Source organism: Lissotriton helveticus, chromosome 3_1, assembly GCF_964261635.1.
Source record: "Lissotriton helveticus chromosome 3_1, aLisHel1.1, whole genome shotgun sequence".
Taxonomy (NCBI): domain Eukaryota; kingdom Metazoa; phylum Chordata; class Amphibia; order Caudata; family Salamandridae; genus Lissotriton; species Lissotriton helveticus.
In genome coordinates this window covers 558745874-558769999 of record NC_136061.1, presented here as the reverse complement: position 1 = coordinate 558769999, position 24126 = coordinate 558745874, and the positions used below count along the sequence as shown (strand labels likewise).

General features: G+C 45.2%; 1 protein-coding gene across 3 annotated transcripts in view; it reads left to right on the top strand.

The window, feature by feature from the left end:
- The window catches only part of TFPI (tissue factor pathway inhibitor), a 366688-nt gene that overhangs the window by 83632 nt on the left and 258930 nt on the right, over positions 1–24126 (top strand). For all 3 annotated transcript variants that reach the window (XM_078680482.1, XM_078680483.1, XM_078680485.1), the window contains exons 3-4: positions 11715–11915; positions 13352–13390. In XM_078680482.1, coding sequence (XP_078536608.1) covers positions 11715–11915; positions 13352–13390 — 240 coding nt within the window. The remainder of the gene's footprint in view (positions 1–11714; positions 11916–13351; positions 13391–24126) is intronic.

The window sequence follows — 24126 nt, the reverse complement described above, 5'->3', positions numbered from 1 at the left end:
TACCTACTCATCTGTTTGTCACTTTGAATTCTTAATCTTTTAAATGCGCTGTAAACAGAAAGCAATCCTATTTGCACCTTTTTTTGATCACTTGCAAAACCAGAAGGGTAGGTTTTAATGTGATGAACAGCATTTGTACATGCAACACATATGAACAGCAGTTTGGTGATCATGTGTTTACATGTTTATCCAATGTTTGTTGGTATTCCTCGAGTTTGTGGTGTTGAAAGGCATGTTACCAACACTGGAAGCTTAGGAAATTCAAAACCACAATTTTCGATGACTGGGGAATAAAACAACACACACAGAGATGGGGACATAGAAAGAGACAGGCTCCACAGAGACGGCACAAGCAGTTTCTGCATGTTTGTGCATGCTTGGGTTTGCTTACATTAGCAATTCAATTTAATTCAATTTATTTTTATTATGTTTTGGCTCTTGATAAGGGCCACATAAAATTCACAATACAAATTACAGACAGAAGAGAAAAAGAAACAAAAAAAGGAATACAATCACACATACGAAACTAATTGCATCCATTGACAAATAGACAAGAGAAAACAATGTCAGACCTCTCCAAACTCCTTAATAAATAGCTAAAAAACCTTTAAAAAAGTTACAAATGTGGAAGCAAAACATTTCATTTGGAGGACAGTATAGAAATTGCAAAAAAATATTCACATCAGAAATACCCAGTTGGAGACATATTGGTCTTAACCATTTAAACCGCAATGGGCGAAGTGCAGGACAAATCAGCAAGACATGCATACAATCCTGAATACTCAAGTTACAAAAATTGCACATAGAAGAGGTTCCATACCATTTGGATAAAAGTAAATTTAGGGGCAATAGATCATATCGTAAAAGAAACCATAATCTACGAACACCATGTGGCATATTCCATGTGGCATAAGGTTGGGCCAACTTCATAGAATAAGAATTAAGGAGGAGGTCACAACCCCCTTTTTCTTGTATTGTATTCTTATCTGTTTGAAAACATAGTTCCCACGATGCCTGTTTTAGCAGGAGTTTTAGCTGTGTCGATGAGTGAAGGAATAAAACACTTTCATCTAGCTTTAAAAGTGACACAGCTCTTCTAAAGTTCCTTACTAATCGTGAGAACTCTTTAAAGTTGCCCAGCAATTCATTTTTAAGGAGGGCTCTCATCGACCCTGATTCGGCTCTAGCCAAGCAAACCACCCATCTTACCAGGGCACATAGTCCCTGAACCCAGCTGCTCCTGAGACCGAAATCAAGCCTACATGCGGCCAAAGAACACGAGGTGTTAAGGGTAGATAGGGATCTTAAGAGTTTCCCTTCAATTTTATTACAAAAATCCCAGTGCTTCAGCTCTATAAGTTCTATGCCATATAATATCGTAGGAGGAATCTTTGCCCTATACACCTCAAGTAAACAGGCGAAGTGTCTCTTTCCAGTGGCAAGATAGAGGGAATTTAAACCTTTGCCATGCGCGAGGGCTTTACGTGAACTATGCTCGATATGGGGCCTCTCACTCAAATTGGCCGCAATTATTTTACCCAAAAAGGTATAGGATTTAACAACCTCTAATTTCTGGCCACCAATAAACCATCCAAAGTTTTCAGAACGGCACTTCTTTTTCCCGGCAATACACATAATTTTACTTTTAGATGTATTAATCTTCATGCAATGGGAATCAGCGAAAACATGTAGAGCTTGCAGCCGATTAGCGAGACCTTTGGGAGTTAAATCTAAAACAAGAATATCATCGGCATACATAAGACAAGAGATAGGGGTCCCCCCTACCACCGGAGCTATACCCACACAAGTTGTCAAGGAAGCAGGAAGGTCTACAGTGTATAGGGAGAACAATAGTGGGGCCAGAAGACAGCCTTGTTTAAGGCCGTTCAAAGATGGAATTCTATGCGAAAGTTCCCTTTCGCCCCCTTGGAGAACACTACACCATGTTTCCGTATGGAGAACACGCAAAAGATCCAATAGATATAATGGTAAACCAAGGGCTGCTAACTTTCTCCACAGCGTTCGACGATCAACTTTATCGAACGCCGTGGAGAAATCGATAAACGCAGCGAACACCACCCCCCCTCTCACATGTGTATATTTATCAGTAATCACATGTAGGGTGGTGAGATTGTCTAATGTACCGTGACCCCTACGGAATCCAGTTTGTTCAAATGGTAGAATATTATTCTCCTCGATCCAATTGTCAAGTAAAATTAAAATACATTTAGCGAAAAACCTTTCCAACTGAGTCGAGGAGAGCAATCAGACGGTAGTTCATGGGGCTATCCCTAGCTCCCTTCTTAAAAATAGGGACCAATATACTTCCCCTCCAAGAGGCGGGGACCTTTTTAGTATCAAAGCAGGATTTAAACAATGGGCAAAGAATCTTACTCCATAGTAATGGATCCTGCTTCAGAACCGTCATAGGGAGTTCGTCAGGTCCCATTGCGCCAGACGAGCGCATGTTCTTTATGGCCATTTCTATTGTTTTCTCTGTAGGATAATTAATCGGACCCTCAGATGTTAAGTCAGGGTCACTATCTACAGCCGATGTTACGTTCCCTGCATACAGCTTCCGGATATAAGAGGACCATACCTCTTCAGAAATAGGGATGGGAAGAGGGCTCGTTCTAGTGCCGCATCCCTTCCCAACTATGGACCAAAAATCTCTAGCTTTGCCATGTGCAACTGCCTCCCGCAAGTTTATCTATACTGAGTCTTCCTTCTCCTTTTTCAGTCTCGCTTTTAATCTGGTTTTCCTTCTTTTTAGCCTCGCTATTTCTTTAGCTAGTTCACCTGATCTACCTAAGAATTGCACTCGCACTAATTTATTTATTTCCTTATTCAGGATGCGCAATGCACTAGGAAAAAATACCTTTTTCCCTGAACCACTAACCTTTTTTACATCTAGAGTGATCTTCCTTATTAATTTTTCAAAGTTAGCAATTTCGGAACCATACCAATCATTTAGTTCTAATATAGTTTTGCATAAAATATCATGCACACCTCTAATGGCAGTTGGGTTCCAAAAACATCTACCCGAAGATCCATGGAAGGTAACATCATTGTTATTGAGAGACCAAGACTCAGTGGGTGGAGGTTTTAAAGAAAGAGTTATGGTGATTATGCTATGATCACTTAAGGATGTAGGGGCTATCATAAGATCCTGGACACATGGAAAAATGTCATAATCTGAGATCACATAGTCAAGAATAGAGGCACTAAAAGGTGACCTATGAGTGAATTTCGCGGGCACATCAGAGGGGAATCTCCCATTTAAAATGAGCCCCTCAACTGCCGATAATTCCTCCAGCAGAATCTTCCCTCTTTTATTAGTTATTATTTTGTCTGGAAAGAGGGATTGTGGAATAAAGTGAGCCTCTTCTTTGGGTTTATTTCTAAATAGATTTATACTAGCATTAGAAATTTTGCAGTTCAAATCTCCAACTAGGATAACTTCGGGTGGAGAAGAAACATTTTTAATCTGTCCGATATACTGAAATACATGCTTCAATAAAATAATATAACGCTCTTCATGAGGGATATACACATTAATAATTACGACATCAGACTTATTTGGAGAGCTGGGGAGATTTGCTATTGTTATAGCTTGAAAAAGATTACTTGAATCAATATAATGGGAGAATCTCCAACGCAGTTTGTTAGTTAACAAGCAAGCAATTCCCCCTTTAGCATGACCTTTCCTGGATGGGGCAGCCGGTGCTTCCAACACATAGTAATTCTTCCCTACATAGATATTATCAGTGCACCATGTTTCTTGGATGCAGATCACATTTGCTCCCAGCGAGAATAAAAAATCAAGCTTCTCTGGACTACTATGTATCCCAGCTGCATTCCAGGAAATAATTTTCAATTGATTATTAAAGATGATGGAATAATTTGGAGTTATCGGTGCTCTTAGTTGCAAGGGCACTATGCAACCAATTCCACCGATGATTGTCCTCTGATGGCGAAGAGTTCTGGATTAGTGGAGGAGGCAGTGCCTGAGAGACCGAACGTTTCCCCTTAGAGACCCAAATCTTTAGATCTTTAAACGGAGAAGAAGCCCCATCTAGCTTATCACCCTTTTGGGTCATCCCGTGGGGGGAAGAGGAATTACCAGAACTAAAAATAGGCAAAACATCTATACCTCTACATTGGAAATTCTCCGCTTGCTGTAATATCAAATTTACAATAATTTTGGAATAAAATTTGACTCTTATACTTGTTACACTATCTCCACCTAACAAAGAAACTAACTCAATATCACTTGATTGAATGAGGTGAAGACTTTCCAAGTCACTGAAACATTTAAGCAACCATGATCTATTTAAGGGCAAATTCACATCAAATAAAGGGAAAAAGTCCAAAACCAAAGTGTCCACATAAGACATTGATATTTTTGCCTGGGAACAGCGGAGTGGGCCTACACCGACCCCATCCATAGGAGCAAAAGAAGGAGCCAAAGGGTTGAGAGCCCCCATTTCGACCGGAATAATGCTCCCTGTCTCTACCATAGGAGGGGCAGTCAGACCATGTCCACCCCTCTGAGGCAAATCTTCCACAGTCATAGGCAGAGTATTACAGTTGATCTCTGGACCATAATATGGATGGCGGGATTCACTTGCCAATTTTGTGGTTAGAGTCAATGGCGTTCTCTTCATTATCAATTAGAACGATAGAATTTTGGAAGATTATCCGCCTTTGTCTCTTCCTGTATTTGCGCACAGGTTTCCTTTTTTTCCCTTTGTCACTTCTATGTTGCAGCTTTTTTCTGTTATTACTTGATCATCATCGTGTTGCCCTTTTTTTTCAGGGTTGAAAATTGGAAATAATTCCTGTGCTACTATACAGACTGAAACAGACAGATTTTCTTCCTCTATTTCAAGATCAGAGTTCTTTACACAATTAGTCGCCGCGGAAACTGGCAGGGCCGTAGCGTTATTTTCTTGAACTTACATTAGCACATTAAAGCGAGACCTGTAAGCTTTGTCAATGTTTGTTTCAGTGTGTTTACGGTCTCTGCATTTTACCATTTTGTTCTCTAGATTGGCCTGGGGAAGGCGTTTAAGGGTAAGATTTTGAAAAAGTTAAAGAAGTGATTTGTTTACACACAATTTAAGAGGTGTGAGAATCATATGTAGCCTTTCTTTATGAACATTAGGGCGGTGTTTACCCCCTCCTGGAAAAGCCCCCTTACTGTAGGTCGGGGGGGAGGGTGGTGCAGTGCTCTAGTAGGTGGTTGTCGATTAGGAAAGCTCTGTAGAGGGATGTGTGGGTGTCTTCATCTTTATGCCTCTGGAGGTTGCAATCTCCCAGGAAATTTGACTAGGAGCGTTGATTGGTTCTGTAATCAGGACACCATCGATCAGTTCTTTTTGCTGCCAGTTGAGAGATACAGGGTTGCCAGCCTCAGCAGTTGAGTTGTTTTGTTTTTGTTACTAACCAGAGTGAGACATTGGGACAAGGAGGATCCTTGTGAGTCTGCACTTAGGGATCCCTAATGGATCAAGGTGCCCTCCAGTAGTCTAGTCGGTACTATCGAGGTGGAGCATGCAGTGTCTTGGCGGTAAGACAGTGGTGGGGAGGACGAAGAGAACCAGGCTGTGCTGAGCACAAGAGTGTGAGGTCAAGTCTTGAGTAAGGGCCACTTGTTTAAAGGATCCCAGTCATTTCACAACTGCATAGATTAGACTGAGAGATTTTAAAGTAAGATAGGCAGTGAGCGTGTGTGTGTGTGCACGTGTGTGTGCATGTGTGTGTGTGTGCACGCATGTATGCAGGGTAAATACGTGTATATCATTGTAAAGATATAATTAAATAAATAATGCCTCAGGATAGCTCAGTGAAATTTGTTATTTTTGAAACCAGTGAGTACCTGAAAGGCACGAGTTGGAATCATAACAAGGAGGCTCAGCCTTCCATCCCTACAAGGACTGTCGGGTTCCATTACTTGGGTAGTAGTAACATCCGGTATACAGTGCTTAGAAACGTCAAACGTCGTCTCTATACAAATCAAGTTATGATTATTGTTTGCATAGCACACTACCAACTGAATTTATTTGACACTTAATATTGCTACCTAAATTTAATCAACATCTGAAGAACAACATTTTTTATTTGACCTGCAAAAATTCAAAGAGATACCAAGATCACATAGGTTTTACAGTAACCACAAAACTCATTGAACCATTTACCAGGATTGAAACTTCATATCTCGTGTGCAGCGGCACATGAACCAACTGAGCCATCTGGCTGGGATTTGAACCTGTAATCAGCAGATAACACTCAGTGCTGCATAGAAGGCATGGTAACATTGCTACTAATCTGCGAAACTGGAAACAAGCTACATGTAAGAATGAGGAGTACAACTGTGTGTATGTGAAAAAGTTTACTACAAAGAGACGTCTCTTTCCCTTTGGTAGGGCATACAGTACAGATGTTGCTCGAAGAAAAGGTGGGACCCCGAGAGCAGGAGATTTGCAAGTGCAATGCCTTGCTGAATGTAGGCATGTGGGGACACTTTGGGCTCAAGCGATGAGAGCAGGTCGTTGGAAGGGCTACAGGGGCAGTGAATGGACTATAGGTAGTCATGGAGGGGTATGGCGCCTACTGTAGAGTAAATAGCTCTGGGTGGCAGAAAGTGGGGCTGAAAATCTTAGGCCTCAAAGGGGGAGCCTAACAGACTCTAAAGGATAGCTAAAAGAGTCCGCAGGCCAGATGAGATGCTCTTCTGTGTTGGATATTAGTGCTAACAGCCAGTTAAAGCGATCTCAGGGCCACTTCGGCAAGCAGGGTGTGAGCACCAACTGATGGATGTGCGGATGCCGGCTCGTATCTTTGGCCGCTGGTTTATGGAGCAGACCGACACGAGCAATTAAAAGCGCAGTATTGAGTTCCTGCCACTGAAGTTTTTTAGTGAATATATTTGGATCCTAAACATTGGATGGTTGTAAACCTGCAGTTGTTGGAGTGGAATTTCGACCTTCATGCTAAATCATTTTTGATTGGCCGGCTGTAGAACAAGGAATTGTACGCTCAAAAATTATCTGTCCTGAAGATGACCGCGTAGTTTCCATGTGGTTGAAACGCAGTCGACGCTTTTTGTGGCCATAATTCATTAAGGACACATCATTTTGTTTTTGTTGTTCCTATTTGTATTGATAATGTTTGTCTGTTAGCCACTAGTTTGGCATGTGGAATGTTTGCTTTTGTATTTGCCAACTCTTCTTTGAGCGCTATGATTCTTTTTTGAATTTTTTATGAAAAATATTTATAGAATAAATTATAACTGATTTTGATAATCTGTCAATGTGTGTATATAGGCTTCTTCTTCTTTATTTAGTTTTTTCACTCTAATATGTATTGTTTAAGTGTTAACTGTGTTCCTTTTCACCTGAACCGTCTTTTTGGTGGAATAACTTACTGTACCTGGTTCAGGGTAGTTGGACAGCCCCTGTAGTCTGTCAATAATGCTCTGTGAAGGCCAGCTGAGGATCTGTGAGCGGCGGCTGAGGACAGCCCAAGCCTTCTCAAGGTAAGGCTATGCATGGTCTCTTGGGACCAGATAAAAGACTCCGAGGCCTTTGATGACCCACAGGGGATTACATATGATTGGTTGAAGGCAATTTAAGGATGTTTTTGAAAACTCGAAGGCCCACAGATGGGCACTGACAGACTGAAAGCACAGGCAAAGTGTTGTCTTTGCGCCCCCAGAATAGGTCTGAAAGACAGCCTGAGGGACTGGTGAGAGGTCTTAAGACTGGCAGCGCGTCTCCAAGGGAGGGGGGAAGACTAGCATATGGTTGATTAAGATCTAGCTAGGCATATCATAGGTTTAAACAGGGGTATTTCAGGCTGGCTGACGATCTGTGAGTGCCATAACATGGTCTGTGAGGTATGGTTGAAATAATATGAAGGTCAACAATGGGCTGCAGAGAATCCTTGGCAAGCTGAGGTCACACTCCATGTCTAATTTGTGAAAATTAGCTTTTCTTACAAGCCCCTCGTCAGTGCTGCTAAATAGCCAGGTTACCAAATACCAAGGCTGCCTACTTTGGATTCCCCCTCATGCCTCTTTTTTCTGCCATCCTACTTTTCTCGTCTCTTTATCTCACTACTGCTGGTTTGTTTCATTCCTGCCTTCTACCTTTGGTATTGTTTTCCGATCTTTCTCTTTCTTTCACACCTTTCTCTCTCTTACTCATGGTCAAGGTCTAATAATGACAAATATTTCCCAGTCCTCAGTGATGAGCGCTGGTGGCCACTACTTGCGTAAATTAAGCACAGTCCGTTTAGCAGTGGACTGAGCCAGTGGCGTAACACTAATTGAGGGGCGCCCCTGCCAGGTACGTGGAGGGGCCCCCTCCGGACTCTATTAGGAGCTCTCAGGCAGAAGTGCAGTGCTGAGGGGGCCCCCTTGAGCTTGAGGGCCCCCCGCACTGCGGGGGATGCGTGGGCATGTATTACGTCCCTGGACTGAGAGTGAATGAGCACCGGCTAAAGGATCCCCAGATAGTGGAAGTCTTCTGGGGCTTGAATGCCTGTGAAGTGGCGCAGGGGAATGATGGTGGACTTCTGGGAGGTGACAAAGACACCGGCATTAGGACCCAGAAGCAACGTCCTTAGCAGACCCCTGTCCCCATCTACATTTGCTGTCTGGGGTAGGAACACCCCAGAGTGGGTCCCTGTTCCACCCTCTCTCAGGCACATATTGTCAGGGGCAGAAGTGCCCCGTTTCAGGTCTTTGTCCCTGATCGGCCCACCTGCTCTCATGCTTGTCTTTCTCTGCCATTATATTCTGTAGGGTAGGCTTGAATATTTGCTGACGAAGTTGCACCTGTTTTGTATGTGAGGGAAGCTTGCACTGTTCCTAACTCTGTTGTATCTGTTCTATGCTTGTTGGAAAGCCTGTGCTTATTAGTTTAGCAAAGGTGATCTGGTCCTAATACAGACAGGAACATGGGCCCCCTTCACCTAGTTAAGAAGTTGGACAACCGAAATTGGGGTGCAGTCGGCCCCTCACATCTTTGGGCGCTGGCGCATCTGTGCATGCAGCACTAATACAAGCTGTGCCCCTACTACTCATGCTGTGCCTGTTCTTTGTGTGTGAGGCAAGCTTGAACTGCTGCTGCTGCCTGTTCTGTATACACTGATGGAAACACAGAGCCTGATTCACAAAGGGCCTCCGCCAGTGTCTAACTTTGAGGGGCTCAGAACTGGCATTTAATCCTGAACACCGGCTCTCATAGCGCAAACTCGACCCAAAGTTATTGGAGCGCAGACTCATTCATTTTTAGTAGGCACTGGAGTTCTGCTTTAGGCGGAGCTTACAGGAAAAGTGGGTTGGTGCAAGCTGCCTCCTGACAACAGCCCGGCACTTTTTTTTTAGGTCGTGCCTAGAGCAGCGCATGCGCTGCTTGCTCGACTTTTAGTAGGGGGTAAAAAAAGTGCTACCCACAAGTTTTTCCTGGCCTAAAGCTTGCATGCATGTGCGCATGAACGTGTGCAGCCGCCATCTGCCTTTCAGAGCCGTCATGGCTCATTAAGTGCTTTCGCACACAGCCCCTATCTATGCATTCCGCGCGGCCAATGCTTGTTGTAATTTGCGGCCGCACTTGTTTTAATTGTTTCCTGCCTCCAGTCCTGGTCGTGCACTTTAGTATTTCTTTCTCACCACTCAATAACAAAGATCTGCATGTTTTGGCTGTCCGTGTTTTTCCAGCTGTTCACTTCCGGGTAGTCAGTGGGTGAGTTTTTATTGTTTCCTGCCTCCAGTCCTGGTCGTGCACTTCCTCCCTTTTGGTTTGGAAGTACCATATTCCTACACAGCTGGTGTCCCTCAAGGCATCAACATTATCCGTCGTCTGTTCGATATTTACTGTAGCCTACTAGCTGTCTTCATTATCTCCTTCATCCATAACTTTAAAACTCACAACATACTGAAGCTTTAAAATCGTCAGATCTCGACTCTCGCTCCTCAGTAAATGATCCATCAGATCTAGGCACATCACCAATCTTCTTAGTTCAAGTGAGAAATTTAGGAGTGATCTAGACCACAGGATAGGATAAAAAAAAAGTTTGTACTTCCATGTGCAGTGGCCTTTGTTCTCACACTTCTACCCAGCACGTGTTAGTGCACATCCACCAGTTTGCTGCACCATGTTTGGATCACATCTCTTTATGCGATGCCTCCATATAGAGAAAACTGCGTCAAACACTGTACAATGCTCCAAAAGATCAACTGAAATCGGCTGGTAATTGTAGTGCTTTGTGGTGGTGGTAGGGTTATAAACCACTGTGTCATTTCTGCACTGGAGTGGAGAGGAATTCCAACCCTAATATACTTCCTCCCCACGGTACTTGAACGTTACGTGTTAGTTGTTGACAAAACTAGTATCAGCTTGAGCTTGGCCTTGTCCGTGGGATAAGGAGCGGGCTATTTCAGTGTACTGGAACCATACTCCACTCGCACCCTGGCAGAAGGTTGTGTTTTTGTGTTCCATGAAAGAGTGCAATGACACCTGGTTCCATCGTACTGGATTTTTTTGAGTTGCTTTTTTTTGCCAGTGATCAGCAATAATTATCTTTTTGCCAATTATGAACAACATCTGCAAAACCCAAAAGATAAAACTGATTAGCTTTGCCAGCTCTTGTTTTTAACAATAGGTTTCACTATTATTGCAAAGCGGTATATGTTTGTCGGCTAGGTAGTTGGGGTTTTCTTAATCTGAATGGTTTTACAGATGATGCATTGGTACCTTAAAAGGAAAGGGCCATCCAGTGAATATCACACTATAGTTCCCTACCCAAAGCAGACCTCCTCAAAGAAACATTGTCGAATACCTATTGTTGGTGATTGTTAGTAGTGAAGGACTGGTTTTCTCTATACTGATTCCCCCTTTCTTTTTTTCATAAAGTTTTATGAGGTTTTCAGTAGTATATGAACAACAAGCATTGGCATAGCCAATAGATCTCGCCTTTGTGACCTTATAAGTATTATTATGCAGCACAATATCCTTGGTGCAACAACATCAACTGTTGCATGGCTAAACACTTATGAGGTCCCAAAGGCGAGACCTATTGGTTATGCCAATGCTTCTTTACAAATTAGGCACTGGCCTCGCACTCGTGGCAGAGGCCCTGCAGTCGTGGGGGAGTCTCTGCAATGTGAATTGTTATTGCGAGGATTCCGCCCTGAGTGCAGAGACTCCCTCACGAGTGCGGGGCCTCCACCACGAGTGCGGAGGCCCTTTGAGCTGTGTCGTAGCGAAACTTGAGGGGGGCCCCTGCAAAGTACATGGAGGGCCCCCCTCCAGACTCAACCAGGAGCTCTCAGGCCAGAGTACTGTGTTGCGGGGGCCCCCTGGAGATCGGGCCCCCTGCACAGTAGGGGCTGCAGGGGCCCATGTTATGCCGCTGCCTTTGAGAATCAGGCCCACTGCATGTAATGTCTGAAGAGGAGGTGCCGCAACATGCACCACTGAATATCATGTTTGTTCTGCTATCATAGGCTGCTCAACATTCAGCTAAAACTTATCAGCAGGTTAGATCTCCTGGGGGTGTAGGGCAAGCCATTTGTTTGGTTACTACTCACTGATGACTCTACTCAAACAGGTTTGAAGACCACTGCTGTAGCCATATCTGGTGCTTATTCAAACTGCATGGAGCTTGATGTAAAAAATAACTTGAGTATTTTTCATTTATTGCAGAACCCGACCTGCAGCCTTTGAGACCTGGACATTCCTTCTGCGGTTATAAGAGAGACAGTGGCCCCTGCAAAGCAATATTGGAAAAATTCTATTTTAACATCCGTTCCCTCCAGTGTGAAACATTCGAATATGGAGGATGTGACGGCAACGAAAACAATTTCGAAACACTGGCAGAGTGTCAAGAAAAGTGTGTTGTAAAAGGTTTGTGTTCTGCTTCATAGCAAATTGAATGCATTTTCAACCCTTTTTTAAGATAAATACATTGCAACAGTGGGCCAAATTCAGAAAGTTATCTGAACACCTTAGGTCCTAAATAAAGCAATTTGTGGTCCTAAAATCCACATCTTCAACCTTCAATCAGTAATTGTGAAATATTCCGTTCATAATGTGTACGATGGTGCAAACTCTGCCAGCATGTTTGATTTTACATTGTAATAAATCAAGGGCATTCCAGAGGTGGAGGGAAGAGGTGGTCATGCAAAAAATGTGTATGTGCATGTATGTGGATATTAATAAACAATTTGCAGATAGGCTGATGATATGGAAACAGACATTTGTTACCGTTTGAACGTGCCTTTTCAGGACGGGAAGGGAAAGGAATAACTGTTATTTGATGTGGGAAAGGAAAAAACATTCCATGCACCAAAGTTTATTTTCACATAATTTACTCATGCATATTTCTCAATATGTGGAAAATCTGCATGAGTGCATGTTTGCAGTTGTGAATGCCTTGGGGGTGTTGGAAGTTGTAAAGCTGGGAACCAAGCTGTCCTGGTACTTGGAGACATGCACATCACATGTAGAATAATTAAGGCTGCAAGAGCTTGACTGAGTCGCATCAGTCAGACCTATGACCAAAGGTAAAACCTTCTGCCTAAGTGCTGGGAACGCTGGGGATTTCAACACGAATTGTTAAGGGCTTTTCAGTGTGTACTTTAGATTTACGCAACTTCTGTAATTAGTCAAAACAATTGTTATTTGTCTAAACTATGACAACTAATCCACCATCAGAGATCTTTGCACCACTGGGTAAAATGTTTCTGATTGATCAATAGTTTAGCAAAACCCCCTGCGACTTTTGTCCTTTTTTTAAAATTGCATATATTATTTGGGTACATTTTATATTGAGAACAATCACCAATCTTGCTTTCATTCTTCTGCATATATTTGAATGCAATGAAGGGAACTCTGAGCAACGTACACACATGGATGCATGTCTTCCCCGAGCAGCAGACACTCCCCTTTCCTACAGACATATTTCACATTGTAAATTGGCAGCCAAAGGGTCAGGATCTACATGTCCAATGGATGTATTAAAAAATGAAAATTGGTGTTGTCCTTGACTATCCTGGGCATTGAGAAAGAGGAATTCCACACATGGGCATAGGTAACTCAGGTCAGTCTTATGGACTTATGTTTTGTTGTGTATGTAGCACTCTTGTGCCCTTAAATTATAAATCTATATTCTTGTGGAGTTAATTCCTCTTCACCTTCTTGTTTCCTTAGGAAAAAGAATATTGACACAGATTTATAAATAATTGTTAACAATCAGTTGCAAAGAATGTCGTCTTCTTATTCCAACTGAACATATCATTTTATTTAACCGCAAATTAGGTTTATTTTTCTTTCTTTTACAGATACCCCACCCAAGAAAAGGAGGGGAAAATTTAACCAAGGCAAGTTTGATTCTGTGATGTATAAAATCATTATTTTTTTTGGTCGTTGATAAGTGGGAGGCACATTTACATACTGAAACATATATCTACCAGTATATTAAAAAATGGTAAAAATGACACAACATTGTTTTTAGGTATGGCTTGGAGACAGCTTTAGGTGTCTCATCAGCTTCATGCAATAAAAGATATCAATAAATAAATATCCAATATAAATACATAGAGAGGTTGCAGGTCACTCCTCGTCAACAACTGATCTGTTCAGCTGTCATTCACATTTTGCCTCTACCCACCACAGCGTTCAACATGGGGTAATGGGTCAGTCCACAGCAGCCATTGGCTCTTCTGTACTGTGAGTCACACCTAATCAGATGTGCACACCTGGCTACAAAGAAATGCAATTCAGTGCCAGGACCATCGGGCTAATGCTCTACTCTACCACAGATTCTTTCTTTCCCTTCTATATCTTTTTACTTTTTAAGTCATTTGTATTTGTTTGAATAGTTTATTATAAAAATGATTTTTGGATGAGGGCATATGTATCTTTATCTTGTACAACCATTTTCAGCCACTAGATGCTTGTTTAGCAATAGAGTTAATAAAATGCCCTCCTCCCCCACTATTGTTACATTAGCATTGTTGCAGGCCATTAGCGCAGTATTAATTGACAGTAGGCCCACTTGTTAAACCACAAATCATTAGGGAGTTCAACTTGCTGACACCTAATAATTGTATCCTGTGTTCTTATGATAACTGGCTGAATTCCACGTCGTTGATAGAAACATGGTACATAACAATCAGGCATAATCATAGGACAAACATGAGATGCACTAACTCTTTAGAGTGCATTTGTGCAAGACAAGGGGCCTAGAGAACGAATGCTTTGAATGGTGACAATAGGTAACAGCGTGCGTGAGATCACTATATTATTTTAACAGGAGGTTGACATTAGTCGAGCTAATACAAATTACAGAAACAACGGAAAGTAATCTTCCATTCTGCTGTCCTTATAGCAATGTGCAGTGAGTAACATTGCAAGGCCACCAGCCTCGCACAGAACAAACAAGGAAGCAGTCAGTGTTGGATACATTTACTTGCCTTCTTAAATGGATTTCTGTGTGTGTTCTGTACAGCGTGGATATGAAATACTGCTCAGCAACATTCACTCCATAGAGAATTAATAGGGGGAAGGGAAATTAAGCGACACCTTCTTAAGAGAGGCATGGACACGAGGACTGATTGATTAAGGGAAGGCACGAAAGCGCTATTGTCCGGGAGTTTTAATAATTCGTAATTTGTAAACCTGCAGTTTCATTTTAGTTACAAAAAGGGTTTCTTTGCATTCATCAAACTGCTGTTCAGCTCATGATAGCGTTGTATTTAACTTAGAGTTGACACTTTTCAACATCATCGCATTTGTATAAAATATTTGGTTCATTTGTGGATATGTCATTTATATTAAAGTAATGAACCTTCCAAACCTTGCGGCCTAAATTGCAGGTTACATGCTGAATTCCCGTACAGGCAACGGTTTGCACAGGGATTTGAATTGCTCGTTATGTGATAATTAACACACCCTCATAGTTTTCTCTTATGCATTCTGGCAGGTTAGACCTGCCAAAATGTATTGGTGGAAAAGGCATGGATAAACATGCTCCAAAAATGATTCTGCATGTTATGCCTTATTTTCAAGGTATAACATCATATACAAGGTGTGTACTGTGCATGGTAAATATCTCACCATGTGGTAATGGTAGTTACCATGTGTGGTAAATAACCAACCATTTTCCACCGAAGTTGTAATGAGGGCCTAAATCTTTGTCAAAGTTGTCATCAATATGTGTGATCTTTCAGCAAACTTTAAAATACATTTCAAGCTTAAAATATTAAATCATTTATGGTACTCTTTCATGTATTGTAACTCAAGTACGGATACTTTACTCCGATCCACACGTGTTTATTCTGGGCTCCTTGATACCACTTGTGGAATATGGTCAAGAATGCATGTCAATAACTTAGGCATTACATCAATGGTTACAAGCAATTAATAATATATATGAGAACATTCTCATGGCGAAGTATATACGCCTAAACATATTGCTATGTAATAAATGCATGTACAATTTTCTATAAATTCCTGGTGAGTAGAAAATATAATTTTGAGAAATATACATTATTATATAGATAGGGGAAGCCAAAAAATAGTTTTATTAATTTTATCTTGGTAGACATCGAACATGCTACATTTACTATATGATTCAAGCATACTCTTTTCCACCAAGACTTAAAAGGCAATTTATGAAAATCCTTCCAAGATGTGGTTATTGGATGAAATGCAATTGAAATTAGTATATCTAATAGAAAATAGTTACTAACTTAAAATTCTTTTGGTAATGACAATGAGCCTAGAATATTATTAATAAAAGTTAAATGTCATAACATGTTCATTATTTTATTAGGGTCACACAAAACTAGGTGACTGGTTACGATGGCAGTGAGACCGCCACCGACAGGCTGTCGGTGGCGGTCTCACAGCCATCAGAACCATTTTTACAGCCTGCCACATTAGGATGGCGGTCGGAAACACTGACCACCACACATCCGATGGGTTCCGTGAGTCCGCCTGTGTGGCGGAGGGCCTCGCAAACCCTACAATGGTGGCGATGCCTACCAGACACCGCTGTAGGGATTATGATGTCCCTCCCTCACAGCCGTTTCATGGTGGTTCATCTGCCATGGAAAAGCTGGCGGAAAGGGACATTGGGGGCCTGTAGCGGGCCCCCCTTTCACTCTGGCCCTTGAGTATGGGTTTAGGGGGCACATAAGGTGTCCCCTTATATATCCCTGCACCTTATGGCAGGCACCGCACGGTGCCTGACAAGTAGTGCTGGGAATATTCCCTGTCTATTTCTTGTACGCACGCAGCACCCGCCGCTATTCAGGAGATATTCAGTGCGACCACCGTGGAGGCAGTCGCTTCATAATGAGGTTGACAGGACCACCAACAGCATGTCAGGCGATCCCATTGTCCGATAGGGTGGCGGGCAGACGTGAGTCCGCCCACCATCTTAATCAGGCCCTAAGTTCCAAAAAAGGCATATGAATTAAATTGGATTAAAGAAATTACAGAACAATTACAGAACCAAACATAAATTGTTGCCATGTTTGAAAAGTTCTTCAATTTGGCTGGAGTAAACACCTGTCTGTTCTAAATCAAATATAAAGTTTGAGAAATGATGTCCACTCTACATAATTCAAAAGCTTTAGTCCATATTGCATTCCACATGTCGGAAGTCTGAGAGGTTATTTATTTATTTATTTATTTTCAAAGTTTTATATAGCGCGAACAAGATCTTTGCAGATAACAGAGCGCTTTACACAGGCTGGTGGAAGGGTAGGGGAAACAGGGGGCATAGTAGGTAGGTAAATCATCAAGTTCATGTACATAACAAAAATAACAGAAATATAGTACAGGTACGAGGAATCAAGGCTATTATACTAAAATATATAGTACATGTATGAGGAATCAAGGCTAATATGCTAAAATATATAGACTAATATAAGTCACAACACATGTGCAAGGGAATATATAGGCTAAATCATAATACAATACTGGAATACTGTTCGCAGTGTAGGTCAGACGCATTGTTCAAGTATATTTAGCCATAAGGATACTTTTGACTTCTCTCTTAAAGAGAAGGGAGGAGGAGATGAGCCTAGTTTCAGGAGGAAGTGCGTTCCAGATCCTGGGCGCCATTCCAGAGAAGGAGCGTTTGTAAGTTTTTTCCTTCCGGAATCTTCGCGGTTTCAGCAGAAGATTGTTTGTGCTCCTGGTAGTTCTGGACCCTCCTGAAATTGTCAACTTATGAGTGAGGTAGCTAGGTGATTTCAGGTGAATAGCCTTGTGCGTCATGCAGACAATTTTCAGGTGTATTCTGGCTTCAAGAGGCAGCCAGTTCAAGGATTTGAAGTCAGGGGAGATATGCGAATGTTTTTTTGATCCAGTGATGAGTCTCGCTGCCGCATTTAGTGACGCTCTGAGGGGTGCAGTTGACGTTAGGGGGAGGCCGCAGAGGGCCACGCTGCCGTAGTCTATGCGCGGGATGACTAGAGCTTGTACCGCTGTTTGGAAGTCTTTTGCTGGAAGGAAGGGTTTCAGTTTCCTCAAGGTATTTCTTTGGAAGTTCGCCCCCTTAGTAGCCTTGCTGATATGCTGCTGCATGTTGAGGTTGGTGTCAAGTGTTATGCCTAAGGATTTTGCTGAGTCCACGATTGTCGGTTGGACATTGAGTGCTGTTAGGGGCTTAAGCCATGTTTGTGCGGAGGATATTTTCGAGGGAGTTGAGATTAGGAGGAACTCAGTCTTCATAGCATTGAGTTTGAGGTGGTTATCGGCCAGCCAGGATTGGGTACTTCTGATCGTTGAATTCAGACTCAGGATGTCTTTGGGGGAATGTAACTTGAGATATATTTGAGTGTCATCAGCGTACATGTGAAAGTGTACATTGGATGCTTGTAGCAGGGAGGTGAGAGGCTCCATCACTAGGTTGAACAAAGTAGGGGATAGGCAGGATCCTTGAGGGACACCTAAAGATACCGGTACTGGGGAGGACATCAAGTTTTTGCTCTTGAATTTTTGAGACCTGTTGTGTAGGAAGGAAGTGAACCAGCGAAGCACAGTCCCAGAGAAGCCCATTCTTGTCTTTAGGAGATCGAGTAAGTTCTCATGTTTCACTGTGTCGAATGCTGAAGAGAGATCAAGAAGGATGAGGAGGCAGGTATTATTTTCGTCTAAGATTTGGATGGCGTCGTCAATTATGTGAGTCATAGCAGTTTCAGTGCTGTGCCCTGCTCGGAAGCCTGATTGGCGTGGGTTGAGTAGATCAAACTGTTCTATGTGCTTTGTCAATTGTAGTTGGACGCATTTTTTCAAGAGTTTGGCGAGAGTGGGAATGTTGGTAATCGGACAGTAGTTGTTTAAATCAGTGGGGTCGGCTGTTGGTTTCTTTAGTAAAGGTGTAACTTGTCCAACTTTGAGGGCGTCAGGGATGGTTCCTTGTTGTAGTGAGCTATTGATAATTTTAGTCCAGAGTGGGAGTAGCAGAGGGATGAAGTCTTTTACGGCGTTAGCAGGAAGGGGGTCATTGAGGTGATTGGATGGTTTTAGGGTGCTGAGTATTCTGTCAATTTCTTCTTCAGAGTAGGTGTCAAAGTATGACCAGGTCGCATTGTTTTTTAGTTTATTGGGAGTTATGCAGTTGGGTATTGAGTAAAGGATTGCGTCATTGAGGACGTCGCTCCTTATATTGTCAGTTTTTTTGTTAAAGAAAGCTGAGAAATCTTCACAAGAAGGAGTAGTGTTCACACTGTTGACAGCTGGGGGTAGCTCCTTAGATTGAAATCGGATTAGCTCGAACAGTTTACTTGGACGGTTTTTTGCTTGGTCTAGCTGGAGTCTGAAGAACTCTGATTTTGATCGTTTTATTTTCCTGAAATATGCATTTCTCTTTTTCCTCAGAGTTTTAAGATGCAGTGCTGAGGGGACTGATCTCCAGGTGCGCTCTGCCATTCGCATAGCCCGTCTCTCTTCATTGAGACTCCCGTTGTACCAGGGGTTGGATATCTTAGTGGATACTCTTTTCAGTTGCATTGGAGCGGCCTCATTGATTACTGAAGCCATGGAGTTGAGATAGTGGTCTGTTAGGTCCTGGACGTCAGTGACGTCGGTCGGGGGGAGTAGGAGATTGCAGCTGTTAGGGGGTAGAGAGATTGGATTGAGTTTCCTCATGTCTCTTTTCCAAACTTTGGGCATGGCGTATTGTACCGGGATGAGTTTTACTTTTTCCTTGATGAGGAATGTGATAATATGGTGGTCTGACCAGTCACAGGGTTGTATTGAGTCAAGTTGAGTGGTGCCTTCTTTGGAGATGACCAGGTCGAGGATAGATCCTTTGTCATGTGTTGGGGTGTTGCAAATTTGAGTGAGGTCAGAGGTGATAAGGAAGTTTTTGAGGCTATTAACTACTGCGTCACTGCTATCATTCCAGTGGAGATTGTAGTCACCAAGGTAGATTTGTGTATTTTGCCGTCCTGCGTTGATTGACATTGTGTCCATGAGTTGTTGGGAGAAGAGGAGGTTGTCCCCCGGGGGGTGGTACATGATGTGTAGTGAGCATACAGGTTTGTTCTCACTGATGACATCAAGGCAGAAGTATTCACAGGAGGTAAGAGAAGGGGCGGTGACTTTATTAATAGAGAGATTGCTCTTGTAAATGCAGGCTATTCCTCCGCCTGTCTTGTGGGACCTGTCAAGTCTAGTGATACAGTAGTTGGGGGGGACTAGGATATCCATGATAGGATTGGAGGATTCAGTTAACCATGTTTCCGTTAGTATGGCCAAGTCAAGGTTCCTAGACAGGATGAGGTCGGCGACCTCCGTCGAGTGTTTTTGGGCCGATCTACAGTTGAGAAGTGTGCATTTGAGTCTGGGGGTGCAAGGGGAGGTGGAGGGGGCCATAGTGAGAGGGACTTTAGTGAGGTTGTCGGGGACAGAGCCTCTGTTGCTATGTGTGGGGTGCCTAATAGGGTTGGAGACAATCGTAGGGATGGATATGTGAGTGGTGGCTAAGCTGTTTTGGGTTGCAGGGGTATATGTGCTGAGTAGGATGTGTATGTCGCGGTCCGAGAGAGTCTTGATTGCGCGCTGGGGGCGGTTGGCGGTATTGCGAGAGGGGATGGCGGTCCAATGTAAAGAGCGATTGGGATGTGTCCCGATGGTGCGCTTAGGCCTGTTGGAGGTATTGCGAGAGGGAATAGAGGTCCCAAGTATGGGGTGCCTAGGAAGTGGGGGGGAGTTAATGATTCGTTGAGAAGTGGTGGAAAGGGGGGGGTGCTCGGTGTGCGTGAGGATTAACTCTTTGAGCGTGCGGAGATCTTCTTTCACTTGGAGGAGGGCGCGGGGGTGTCCTGTGGGACACCCCCGCGCCGCACGGCCACCAGCTGCTGCGTGTGCCCCCAGTGCCTGCCTCTGTCTCAGCGCCGGCCTCGCTGCCGCCCTGAGCGCTCTCCTTGGCTTTCCCCCCGTTTTTTTGCCGGAATTTGTGCTTGTTTTTCTGCGTGTTTCACTGCCTTTTCCCCGTTTTTTTGACTGAATTTGTGCTTGTTTATCTGCGTGTTCACTGCCTTTTCCCCGTTTTTTTGACTGAAATTGTGCTTGTTTATCTGCGTGTTCACTGCCTTTTCCCCGTTTTTTTGACTGAATTTGTGCTTGTTTATCTGCGTGTTCACTGCCTTTTCCCCGTTTTTTTGACTGAATTTGTGCTTGTTTATCTGCGTGTTCACTGCCTTTCCCCGTTTTCTTGCCTGAATTTGTGCTTGTCTTGGCATCTGCCGATCTCGCCGCCCCCCGCTCCCGCTTCCCGCCACCGCCTTAGCCACGCCCCTTTTTTCTTCTGTTTCCCTCCCCGCTCCCGCCTCCCAGCTGCTCCGCCCACCCGCGCACTTGGCCTTAAATGGCGACCGTGCGACGCAGGTGAGTGTGACCCACTTGTGGGACACCCCCGCGCCGCACGGCCACCAGCTGCTGCGTGTGCCCCCAGTGCCTGCCTCTGTCTCAGCGCCGGCCTCGCTGCCGCCCTGAGCGCTCTCCTTGGCTTTCCCCCCGTTTTTTTGCCGGAATTTGTGCTTGTTTTTCTGCGTGTTTCACTGCCTTTTCCCCGTTTTTTTGACTGAATTTGTGCTTGTTTATCTGCGTGTTCACTGCCTTTTCCCCGTTTTTTTGACTGAAATTGTGCTTGTTTATCTGCGTGTTCACTGCCTTTTCCCCGTTTTTTTGACTGAATTTGTGCTTGTTTATCTGCGTGTTCACTGCCTTTTCCCCGTTTTTTTGACTGAATTTGTGCTTGTTTATCTGCGTGTTCACTGCCTTTCCCCGTTTTCTTGCCTGAATTTGTGCTTGTCTTGGCATCTGCCGATCTCGCCGCCCCCCGCTCCCGCTTCCCGCCACCGCCTTAGCCACGCCCCTTTTTTCTTCTGTTTCCCTCCCCGCTCCCGCCTCCCAGCTGCTCCGCCCACCCGCGCACTTGGCCTTAAATGGCGACCGTGCGACGCAGGTGAGTGTGACCCACTTGTGGGACACCCCCGCGCCGCACGGCCACCAGCTGCTGCGTGTGCCCCCAGTGCCTGCCTCTGTCTCAGCGCCGGCCTCGCTGCCGCCCTGAGCGCTCTCCTTGGCTTTCCCCCCGTTTTTTTGCCGGAATTTGTGCTTGTTTTTCTGCGTGTTTCACTGCCTTTTCCCCGTTTTTTTGACTGAATTTGTGCTTGTTTATCTGCGTGTTCACTGCCTTTTCCCCGTTTTTTTGACTGAAATTGTGCTTGTTTATCTGCGTGTTCACTGCCTTTTCCCCGTTTTTTTGACTGAATTTGTGCTTGTTTATCTGCGTGTTCACTGCCTTTTCCCCGTTTTTTTGACTGAATTTGTGCTTGTTTATCTGCGTGTTCACTGCCTTTCCCCGTTTTCTTGCCTGAATTTGTGCTTGTCTTGGCATCTGCCGATCTCGCCGCCCCCCGCTCCCGCTTCCCGCCACCGCCTTAGCCACGCCCCTTTTTTCTTCTGTTTCCCTCCCCGCTCCCGCCTCCCAGCTGCTCCGCCCACCCGCGCACTTGGCCTTAAATGGCGACCGTGCGACGCAGGTGAGTGTGACCCACTTGTGGGACACCCCCGCGCCGCACGGCCACCAGCTGCTGCGTGTGCCCCCAGTGCCTGCCTCTGTCTCAGCGCCGGCCTCGCTGCCGCCCTGAGCGCTCTCCTTGGCTTTCCCCCCGTTTTTTTGCCGGAATTTGTGCTTGTTTTTCTGCGTGTTTCACTGCCTTTTCCCCGTTTTTTTGACTGAATTTGTGCTTGTTTATCTGCGTGTTCACTGCCTTTTCCCCGTTTTTTTGACTGAAATTGTGCTTGTTTATCTGCGTGTTCACTGCCTTTTCCCCGTTTTTTTGACTGAATTTGTGCTTGTTTATCTGCGTGTTCACTGCCTTTTCCCCGTTTTTTTGACTGAATTTGTGCTTGTTTATCTGCGTGTTCACTGCCTTTCCCCGTTTTCTTGCCTGAATTTGTGCTTGTCTTGGCATCTGCCGATCTCGCCGCCCCCCGCTCCCGCTTCCCGCCACCGCCTTAGCCACGCCCCTTTTTTCTTCTGTTTCCCTCCCCGCTCCCGCCTCCCAGCTGCTCCGCCCACCCGCGCACTTGGCCTTAAATGGCGACCGTGCGAACGCGCAGCGTTGACGCGCAGCGGGCGCGCCGATTGTGCGCCGAAGGCGCGCCAAAGGTAAGCCCGTCTGCGCCCGTCCGCGCCTGGACCGCGCCCAGCGCCAGGACCCCTGGCCCCCACCGACGGAAGCCGACCCGACGAACCTACAGCGCCTCCGACCTCGTCGCACTCAACACCGGCCACATCCCAGGATGTCACCGAGCCGCCCCGAAGCACACCCACGGACCCTTCAGCTGCCTCGCCTGCAAGTTCACCTGCATCCGGACCTTCCCTGCACCCGCCAAGCCGAACTCCAGCAGCACCCACCTCAAGTGCATCCTGCTCAACACCCGCTCCGTCCACAGACACGCCGTAGAACTCTGGAACCTGCTCGACACCACCGCCCCCGACGTTGCCTTCATCACCGAGACCTGGATGAACGCCTCCTCGGCCCCAGACATCGCCATCGCCATCCCAGAGGGCTACAAGATCACCCGGAGGGACCGCGACAACCAGACCGGAGGAGGCATCGCCATCATCCACAGAGACACCATCCGCATCACGACCAACACCGACGACACCCTCACCACCGCTGAACACCTGCACTTCCAGATCCACACCAACCCGAAGACCACCCTCAGAGGCACCCTGATCTACCGACCCCCGGGACCACGCACACGATTCAGCGAGGACATCGCCGACTTCGTCAGCCCGCACGCTCTCCCCTCCACCGACTACATCCTCCTGGGAGACCTCAACTTCCACCTGGAGAACAACAACGACCGCAACACCACCACCCTGCTCGACAACCTCGACAACCTCGGACTCAAGCAACTGGTGACCACCCCCACCCACCTCGCCGGACACACACTCGACGCCGTCTTCTCTTCCAGCAAAGACGTCACCTTCAGCCACGCAACAGGACTCCACTGGACGGACCACAGCTGCGTCCACTTCACCTTCAGAAGAACGACGATCCACCACCTCCAGCAACAGGTTGCTCGAAGAAGCTGGAACAAGATCACAGCCGACCAGCTCACCGCCTCCCTGAGCCAGCACACTCCCGCCAACTCAGCGAACCCCAGCCAGGCCGCCGACAACCTCACAAAGTGGATCAGCAACTGCGCGGACGAACTTGCCCCTCTGAGGACCCCGCCCAGCAGATCCTGCAGCAGAAAAACACCATGGTTCACCGACGAACTCAAGTGCTCCAAGAAGAACTGTCGAGCCCTCGAGAAAGCCTGGAGAAGGGAACCAACGACGGACAACATGGCCACCCTCAAACTCGCCACCCGGAAACACCACCAACTGATCCGCGCCACCAAGAAAAATGCGTACAAGGACCGGCTGGACAACAACGCACACAACTGCAAGGAACTCTTCAACATCGTGAAAGAGCTCTCCAACCCCAACGCCGGAAACAACGACATCACCCCGTCGCAAGACCTCTGCAACTCCCTCGCGTCCTACTTCCACAACAAAATCACGGACATA